This window comes from Oncorhynchus masou, chromosome 6 (genome assembly GCF_036934945.1).
Source record: "Oncorhynchus masou masou isolate Uvic2021 chromosome 6, UVic_Omas_1.1, whole genome shotgun sequence".
Lineage (NCBI taxonomy): Eukaryota > Metazoa > Chordata > Actinopteri > Salmoniformes > Salmonidae > Oncorhynchus > Oncorhynchus masou.
This window is the reverse complement of record NC_088217.1, coordinates 18760401-18770490: the sequence shown is the minus strand read 5'-3', so window position 1 is coordinate 18770490 and position 10090 is coordinate 18760401. Positions and strand designations below refer to the sequence as shown.

Here is a 10090-nt window from a genome sequence, read left to right as displayed (position 1 = left end):
TATGACCATTCCATACTGTCCTTTCAATGGATATCCTTCCTGTTTGGCCCTGTCCGGGGGTGTCCTCGGATGGGGCCACAATGTCTCCTGACCCCTCCTGTCTCAGCCTCCAGTATTTATGCTGCAGTAGTTTATGTGTCGGGGGGCTAGGGTCAGTTTGTTATATCTGGAGTACTTCTCCTGTCCTATTCGGTGTCTTGTGTGAATTTAAGTGTGCTCTCTCTAATTCTCTCTTTCTCTCTTTCTTTCTCTCTCTCGGAGGACCTTAGCCCTAGGACCATGCCTCAGGACTACCTGACATGATGACTCCTTGCTGTCCCCAGTCCACCTGGCCGTGCTGTTGCTCCAGTGTCAACTGTTCTGCCTTATTATTATAGGACCATGCTGGTCATTTATGAACATTTTAACATCTTGGCCATGTTCTGTTATAATCTCCACCCGGCACAGCCAGAAGAGGACTGGCCACCCCACATAGCCTGGTTCCTCTCTAGGTTTCTTCCTAGGTTTTGGCCTTTCTCTGCAGTTTTTCCTAGCCAATGTGCTTCAACACCTGCATTGCTTGCTGTTTGGGTTTTTAGGCTGGGTTTCTGTACAGCACTTTGAGATATCAGCTGATGTACGAAGGGCTATATAAATACATTTGATTTTGATTTGATTTGATTTGATTGAAGTACCTTGGCGAGTTATGCAGAACTGGTCAATGGTCTAGCTGTTATGGTGTGACTAGGGTTCTCCAGAAGTCGTTGTTGGAAGATTCTTGATTTCCTACGTATTCTCTCTGGTCCTGGGAATCCTCCAACTGGGAGTTTGGGGAAAACAGAGACTTTATTGAAGTTCCAGACATTTTGCAATCCGAGGTGTGACTTTGAATGGGAGACATGGAGAATGTTCCTGGGTTACTTACCCATTTATGTGTGTAAATTACTCTATGCTTAAATTCAAATATTGTCTCTAGATGGAGGGTCAAGAAAGCAGAAAAAAATAACATTAATATGAATTATATGAATTACACCTTTATTGAATGAATGATAAAGTACAAACAATAAAGACAGTGGAGGATGGGATCGAATGAAGTTGCATGTGTGAGTGCTTAGTGGTTGAGATGCAGCCCTCTTTACTAACACAGGAGGGTGCTAGCTTAGCTTACCTTTATTGCCCGTGGCCCTTTGGCACTGACCGAGGATCAGCTTATCCTCCCAATATCGAAACCTTAACCATTAGTGAAGAAAATGCAACACCGACCTTAGATCAGTTTCTAGTTTAACTTCAGCCAACACTCTGTATCACATATCCACAGAGGAGGGGATGTTGCTGTGAGATGCAAATGTGTGTGTGTGTGTTAGTGAGTGTACGGTACGAACACGTGTTTATGTACGTAACAGGTCATATCTTTGAATCTTGATGATATTTGGTTCTCGTCATTATACACCTCCCATTATACACCTCAACATGTGAATGTGAAACTGCATGTTTCCTGAACAGATTTCAAGATATGTTGGCTTGTCTTTAAATCTATCTTTTTATGACTGTCTGGGATGTATGGATCAGTGGAGGCTCCTCAGAGGACGAAGGGGAGGGACCATCCTCCTCAGTGAATTTCATAAAATAATCTGAACTTAATGTGTCTTTGGATTACAGTTGCCCTCATGATCCTGTCAAACATTTGTGTGTGTGTGTGTGTTTATGTGTGTGTGTGCATGCACACACATGCATGCACATATGCACATATGCGCACACACACACACACACACACACATAAAAACACATGCATGAGTGTGTTCACTGAGTGTGAACACACTCAGTGTGTCCAAAAATCTGCATGTGTTTTCAAATGTGCATGTGATTAAAACATGATCTTTCTTTCTATGTGCTTTGAGAAATCAAACATATACATTTTCTGAAAATCCCACTATAATCATAATAATGTTTTGTTAAGTAGTCCAATATATCAGTAGGTCTACTCAGTGGTGTCAAGTGTCTGGAAGGAGCAAACATGTGAGAAAGTATGTGACATTGTTGCCAGAAATGTTAGCACATACTGTATGTATGAACTGTTGGTGACTGTATGGATGAGTGAACAAGACTGCCCTGTGGTATGTATGCATCTGCCTGTTCCCAGGCTCACCTGCCTGTTCCCAGGCTCACCTGCCTCTTCCCAGGCTCACCTGCCTGTTCCCAGGCTCACCTGCCTGTTCCCAGGCTCACCTGCCTGTTCCCAGGCTCACCTGCCTCTTCCCAGGCTCACCTGCCTGTTCCCAGGCTCACCTGCCTGTTCCCAGGCTCACCTGCCTGTTCCCAGGCTCACCTGCCTGTTCCCAGGCTCACCTGCCTGTTCCCAGGCTCACCTGCCTGTTCCCAGGCTAACCTGCCTCTTCCCAGGCTCACCTGCCTGTTCCCAGGCTAACCTGCCTCTTCCCAGGCTCACCTGCCTCTTCCCAGGCTCACCTGCCTGTTCCCAGGCTCACCTGCCTGTTCCCAGGCTCACCTGCCTCTTCCCAGGCTCACCTGCCTGTTCCCAGGCTCACCTGCCTGTTCCCAGGCTCACCTGCCTGTTCCCAGGCTCACCTGCCTGTTCCCAGGCTCACCTGCCTGTTCCCAGGCTCACCTGCCTCTTCCCAGGCTCACCTGCCTGTTCCCAGGCTCACCTGCCTCTTCCCAGGCTCACCTGCCTGTTCCCAGGCTCACCTGCCTGTTCCCAGGCTCACCTGCCTGTTCCCAGGCTCACCTGCCTGTTCCCAGGCTCACCTGCCTGTTCCCAGGCTCACCTGCCTGTTCCCAGGCTCACCTGCCTGTTCCCAGGCTCACCTGCCTCTTCCCAGGCTCACCTGCCTGTTCCCAGGCTCACCTGCCTGTTCCCAGGCTCACCTGCCTGTTCCCAGGCTCACCTGCCTGTTCCCAGGCTCACCTGCCTGTTCCCAGGCTCACCTGCCTGTTCCCAGGCTCACCTGCCTCTTCCCAGGCTCACCTGCCTGTTCCCAGGCTCACCTGCCTGTTCCCAGGCTCACCTGCCTGTTCCCAGGCTCACCTGCCTGTTCCCAGGCTCACCTGCCTGTTCCCAGGCTCACCTGCCTGTTCCCAGGCTCACCTGCCTGTTACCTGCCTGTTCCCAGGCTCACCTGCCTGTTCCCAGGCTCACCTGCCTGTTCCCAGGCTCACCTGCCTGTTCCCAGGCTCACCTGCCTGTTCCCAGGCTCATCTGCCTCTTCCCAGGCTCACCTGCCTGTTCCCACTCACCTGCCTGTTCCCAGGCTCACCTGCCTGTTCCCAGGCTCACCTGCCTCTTCCCAGGCTCACCTGCCTCCTTCCCAGGCTCACCTGCCTCTTCCCAGGCTCACCTGCCTGTTCCCAGGCTCACCTGCCTGTTCCCAGGCTCACCTGCCTGTTCCCAGGCTCACCTGCCTGTTCCCAGGCTCACCTGCCTGTTCCCAGGCTCACCTGCCTGTTCCCAGGCTCACCTGCCTGTTCCCAGGCTCACCTGCCTCTTCCCAGGCTCACCTGCCTGTTCCCAGGCTCACCTGCCTGTTCCCAGGCTCACCTGCCTGTTCCCAGGCTCACCTGCCTCTTCCCAGGCTCACCTGCCTCTTCCCAGGCTCACCTGCCAAGGGGTGGCAGGTAAACTAGTGGTTAAAGCATTGGGACAAGGCTGCTGGATCAAATAACTGAGCTGACAAGGTAAAAATCTGTCATTCTGCCCTTGAACAAGGCAGTTAACCCACTGTTCCCTGGTAGGCCGTCATTGTAAGTGAGTCTCTCTGAGGGGAGTCTGTTGTGGTGCACTAGCAGTGGACATGTGCTGATACATGCACTCTCTCTACAGGCACAGGCAATAGGAGCCAGGCAGTGCCTCCCCTTGGAGGATATATCATCTGATGTTACATCCTGACAGAAGAGAAGAGGAGAGTCGCAAAAGCACTGTCTGTCAACTTTATTGACAAAAAGTTGGCCAATATGACCATGCAAGTGTCAAATTGGTCTGAAAGAAAGAACGATGTATAATAATAGCAAGATAAGTTAGGTAATTGTGAAATGCATCACTATTATCAACTGCCAAGTAATTTCCTTTGTTCTCTGATTGAATCTAGTCCAATCTAATATCTGCAGTTAAACATAACATTTTATTGGAGAAGATCCCATAAACACAGTTTGTACAAATTGCTACACAGTACTGTTTGGAACCTGTTTCAAATATTTGCCATAAAACTCAATAACCCTTACTAAATAATAACCTTACTAAAATAAACTGCTTAAGTACAATTCAAATCTGCTGTTTAAGAACCTTATATCAAGCATTTTTTATTGTACAATTTTGTGTGTTTTTTATGACCAAATTGAATCTGGCAATCTGGTTTTTAGACTTGCAAATAAAATTATATAATGCATGCCTAAGAAGTCAGTGGAAAAGCATTAACGTATGTGAAGCAAGGAAAACATAAATCTTAATTTTGGTTTGACAGAGAGAAATAAAGAAAGATTATGATGATGGTTTGGTTTATCAGGTTATTTCTCTGATAGTTGAACGGTTACAAGGTCCCTTTACCTTCACCAAAATGGAAAATTTATATCACATGATGACACAATTCTATACAATTTAGGACATGTTTATAAATTAAGTATAACAATGATTGCCCTAATGTACAGAAATGTACATTTTTGCTTGTACTTGGTTTAATCTCTGTAATTGTATTTCATGTACAGAATACCCCAGATTTCAACTACATTGGGAGTATTGTGAACCCAAGTGTTTGCATGTAAAAAATTACAAACAAGAAGGCTCTGACATTGGAAAGAATCCTGGTGCTTTAATCAAATTGACATTTAAATCATAAAACAAAAACATAAAAAAAAACTATTTTTCACTTAATCTCTGAACTGGTATTTTATACTATTCAAAGCTGGTCATTATTACATTTCTACAAGTGGAATGAAACAATTTCAAATATATTTTTTATCTTATCTTAATATTTTATCTTAATTATCTATCTTTATTTTATCTTATCTTTAAATAATATCTTAAAGATATTATGAGCATTTTTCTTCTTGTGGAACACAGTAGTAAGCAGAATAGTTGAAGCAGCTAGCTATGGCTTCTCAGGCTAAACAACAAGCTTCGGTTTCACTTAGTGGAGACATGTGGTCTGAAGTGGCTAGGAGGTGGCTAGACTGTGGCTAGCGTTTATCTGCCGAGTGCTATGTTAGCGTTAGTGCAGGGCTACTGTAGTGTAATGCTAACCTACTGTACCATAACAGACCTCTCTGCCAGAGTTGTCATATGATACAAAGATAAAATAGGGTTTTGTTTACCTTTGTTTGCTTTGGGACACACTTTCTAAGCCATGGGAATGTAATGTGACAGGATAAATAACTTGTTTTGCAGAAACCCAAGAACGTGTTTTCTACCATGGCCTGGCAAATTGCTGTATATGTATGGGAATTATTTGCAAAGTATGAAATGGTGGTTGCAAAAACAAGACGCAGAGCTATACTCAGGGTACTTAAAATGGGACTCCAGTTATGTTCAGATTACAAATTATCATCCAAACCTTTCCACGCAGATGTGAATAGAGTAAACAGAAATGCGAAACTTTAGAAACTTGTAAACTTCTAGAAATAAGTGCACAAACAGGCTGCAAACTCTTTGTGTCTAGTACAAGCAAAGAAAGCTGACCATAATACATTCGTTATTGCCCAGCTAATGAAATTGAAAATCAATTCTCGAGCTGTGTTACACACAGAGCATCTACAATTCTTTTCAAGTAAATCAAACTGTCAGTTGTCAAACGACAAAAGAGGCACTATGTAAGGACGGACTGGTGGGTTTGGAGTCTGCTCTCCTCATATGTTTAACATTATCATAGAACTGCCATGTAATCCGGAGTAAATCCTCTGTCCAGTATCATGGTTTCACAGAAATTCCTTATCTGCATGGGAGAACGTTTATGTGGATGACCCTGAAAATTGGAGCGAAACCTTAAATGGTTCGAGAAGCTCTGATCTACAATCTAATCTAATTTGGATAATCCTCAGGCAAATGTATTGTTCATAATGGGGTAATAATGTGGTAATCAGACACAAAGTTTCCCAGGGTGTAAATAAATCCTTGCTCACAGAGACCAGCGAGATCAAATCAAAAGTCAATTAGTCAGCTATTTGAATACTGGATATGGATTATTTTCCACTCTGGATATGGATTATTTTCTACTCTGGATATGGATTATTTCCCACTCTGGATATGGATTATTTTCCACTCTGGATATGGATTATTTTCCCACTCTGGATATGGATTATTTTCCACTCTGGATATGGATTATTTTCCCATTCTGGATATGGATTATTTTCCCACTCTGGATATGGATTATTTTCCCACTCTGGATATGGATTATTTCCCACTCTGGATATGGATTATTTTTCCACTCTGGATATGGATTATTTTCCCACTCTGGATATGGATTATTTTCCACTCTGGATATGGATAATTTTTCCACTCTGGATATGGATTATTTTCCACTCTGGATATGGATTATTTTCCAATCTGGATATGGATTATTTTCCCACTCTGGATATGGATTATTTTCCCACTCTGGATATGGATTATTTTCCACTCTGGATATGGATTATTTTCCACTCTGGATATGGATTATTTTCCACTCTGGATATGGATTATTTTCCACTCTGGATATGGATTATTTTCCCACTCTGGATATGGATTATTTTCCACTCTGGATATGGATTATTTTCCACTCTGGATATGGATTATTTTCCACTCTGGATATGGATTATTTTCCACTCTGGATATGGATTATTTTCCCACTCTGGATATGGATTATTTTCCACTCTGGATATGGATTATTTTCCACTCTGGATATGGATTATTTTCCACTCTGGATATGGATTATTTTCCACTCTGGATATGGATTTTTTCCCACTCTGGATATGTCAAGGTACTTTATGAGGTTGTTGCAAAGATTTGAAGAATTGCGCTATAAAAATGTCATAAGAGTTTTGTAAGAGGACAAGTCTTTCATAACAGGACAAGAGTTTCGGAACAGGAAAAATTGTGTAACAGGTCACGAGGTTGTCTATTGTCAGGTCACAAAGACTTCATAGTCCGAGTCACATTTATATAATGTTAGGATTTTGAAATACAAATTCCAGGCAATGTCAGCTACCGGAAATAACAGTTTATAAGCAAATATTAAAAAACTACATTTGTTGTTTGTGAGACATCAATTTTACCAAATGGTAGTCAATAAAATTATCATAAAGCTTTTATTGGAGATAAGCACCACTTTAATTACTAATACAGGAATCCCACTTAAACTAATAACCCTGTCGAGTTCAAAGAATATGTGAAAATTGTGCACTGTTCATAAATGACTCTACTCTGACAGGTCCAATGCTCTCTCTTTCTTTCTCTCTTTTTCTCTCTCGCTCCCTCCATTCCAGAGCTATTATCCCCCATTAGTGTCGAGGTACAGAGATGCTGCGCTACTCATCGTCTTAGAAGAGGTCGTAATTACAGGAGAGGTTGGAGGAAAAGGCTTGAAACGTCTTTGGCAATATTGTCTGACGAAGACAAATTCCCCACAGGTTGCAAGCACTCTTCCTAACCTGTCAACCTGTGAGGGAAGCCATTTTGAACTACACATAGGCCTACAGACAGTACACACTGGGGAAAGGGGATACCAAGTCAGTTGTACAACTGAATGTATTCAACTGAAATGTGTCTTCTGCATTTAACCCAACCCCTTTGAATCAGAGAAGTGCAGGGGGCTGCCATAATTGACACCCACATCTTCAGCACCCAGGAAAGTGTGTGTTGACTACCTTGCTCAGTGGCAGAACAACAGATGTTTACTTTGTCAGCTCAGAGATTTGATCTAGCAACCTTTTGGTTACTGGCCCAACGCTCTAACCACTGGAGGACTTGCAAATGATCATTCATGGTTTGTTTTGTTTTTCTGTAAAGAAGACTGTACTGTACTTTCTAAACATACATTATGTAATTGTGTAATTGTTTTTATTCACGTAAAAGTCTACCAAAAGACGTTCAGAAAGATATATGAAATTATTTTAAATTATTTTATACAATATGTTTTTTTATGATCAAGGCGAGTCATGTACTTATATTTTTGACAGCAATAATATTGTATTCAGAGAGTTATATTCTCATTAAAAACAGATGCATGACTGACTATTGGAACATTTATATTGATAACAGGTCAATGAGGACATTTTTCAAATATACAGTCAATGACAAGGGCCATTCATAAGTCCATTGTCTGTTTTCTACTACAAAGAGACACTTTTGTGTGGCAATCTTGACAAGAAATCCTTGTGACCATGTAAGAATCCAATACTGCGTTGTAAAAAAAATGTTTAAATTCTTTGAAGAATCCCTGGATGGCAAGAGAATTTAGCTGCTCAAAGACAGTAAACCAGTGGTAACTAACCAGTATATCATGATCGACTGGTCGATCTCCATGGCATTCCTCGTCAATCACCAAATATTTCTGTAAAAAAAAAACAATGGTAAAGCCTTGCATTCCTATTTGTTTATTTGTTTCACGCTCTGTACTTGACTCAGCAGCCCAGGAAGGCAAAGTGTTCACATTTGTGACCCGAATCAAGAAATTAGGAATAAATCACGACTTCACAGGAGAGCCGTTTCAATGTTGTTGTTTTTTAAAATCAACATTCGTTTTTTTGGCAGAAATGCCTTCTCGAACACGTGAACTTTCATGTGCTTTAATATCAAACTTGTATGCCATCTGTAAATACAAATACAATTGTTAAATGACGATCCTAGTTAGTTAAGCCACAGAAAGAAAGGGTAACCTTCCCGCTAGCCATGTTTGGCTGAGATAATGAGTGGGCTGGACATGCCGAGAGATGAGTTTGGATTGATCTGCCATATACCACGTGTCTGTCTATTGGAGCTGGTTAGTATGTCTAGGTATGGCATGTCGAACAGGGATTTTTTTTATGTGTCTCATAGTAAAACTACATATACCTAATGTCAAGTTAAAGTGTACTGTTATCTAGCTAATGTTAGCTGGCTGGCTCGCTAGCTCACGTTATGTGTATGCTCTCCACCGCGTTTTGAAATCAGTAGAATTCGAGTATGATAGCTAAGGAGATGGAGAAAACACCAGTCTGCATTATATTGTCAAACTAAGAGCAACCATGCATGGCATCAGACAGGAGAACCATCCAACCATGATGTATATTGGTAAGATTGTCTAACTAGCTACATTACCAGATATTACACGTTTCTAATTTTGACAGAAAATGGTTTAATTTCAAGTGTACTGTTAGCTAGCTAACATTATGTGTATGATCATATTCTTTGTATCTCAGGCATATTTGCTTGACTAGTTATAGCCATAGAACCTGGTTGGTTAGCTACCTGCAGATTCATGCAGGGTAGTAACGTTATGAGTTGTGATTGTGGTCCATTGTTTAGCCAGCTAGCTACATGTCTTAATAAAAGACCCCACTATAAGCTAGCTAGCTAACGTTGGCAGGCTGGCTCGCTAACTAATGTTACGTCATGCGTTGGGATTCAATGTTTACCTAGCTAGCTATCTCGCTACATTTCTTACCATTTTAGTGTACCAGAGCGCAGAATAACTGATTAATTTTTGAACGCTTCAACACCCGTTGAATATGTCCGGTGTCAGTAAATGTCGACAACAAAGCGTAATTCAATTGTTGCGAGCAGCACAGTTACAGTCACCAATGCTCTGGATAACATGAAAACTGCCTAACCAGCTCTGCTAGGGTGAGTAAAATGGTGAGAGCTGGGTGTTCTCTCATTAAGTGTCTGGAAGTGGCTAGCCATTATTAGCCAGTTACTGTAGCTTGGGTGCTTGACTATCGTTGTGAGGTCAAAGCTTTCGAAACAACCCTGCATATTGGCCAGAGCATCCAGTGTGCGCTCTGAATGCGAAACGCTCTGCATTTAGGAATGGATAATCTGACAGCACAGTTGCAGTCACCAACGCTCTCGATAACATAAAAGCCTAACCAACTCTGCTAGGGTGAGTAATGTTTAGTGAGCTGTTCTCTCTCTCTTAGATGCCTGGAAGTA

The 10090-nt window shown here is 42.4% G+C and overlaps 1 protein-coding gene across 1 annotated transcript; it reads left to right on the top strand.

Annotated features, from left to right (window-relative positions):
* Window positions 1-2099: 2099 nt before the first annotated feature.
* Window positions 2100-3659, top strand: LOC135541479 (putative protein CRIPAK). Its single transcript, XM_064967788.1, has one exon. It carries the CDS (start codon window positions 2100-2102, stop codon window positions 3657-3659), a length of 1560 nt encoding a protein of 519 aa, XP_064823860.1.
* The last annotated feature ends 6431 nt before the right edge of the window (window positions 3660-10090 follow it).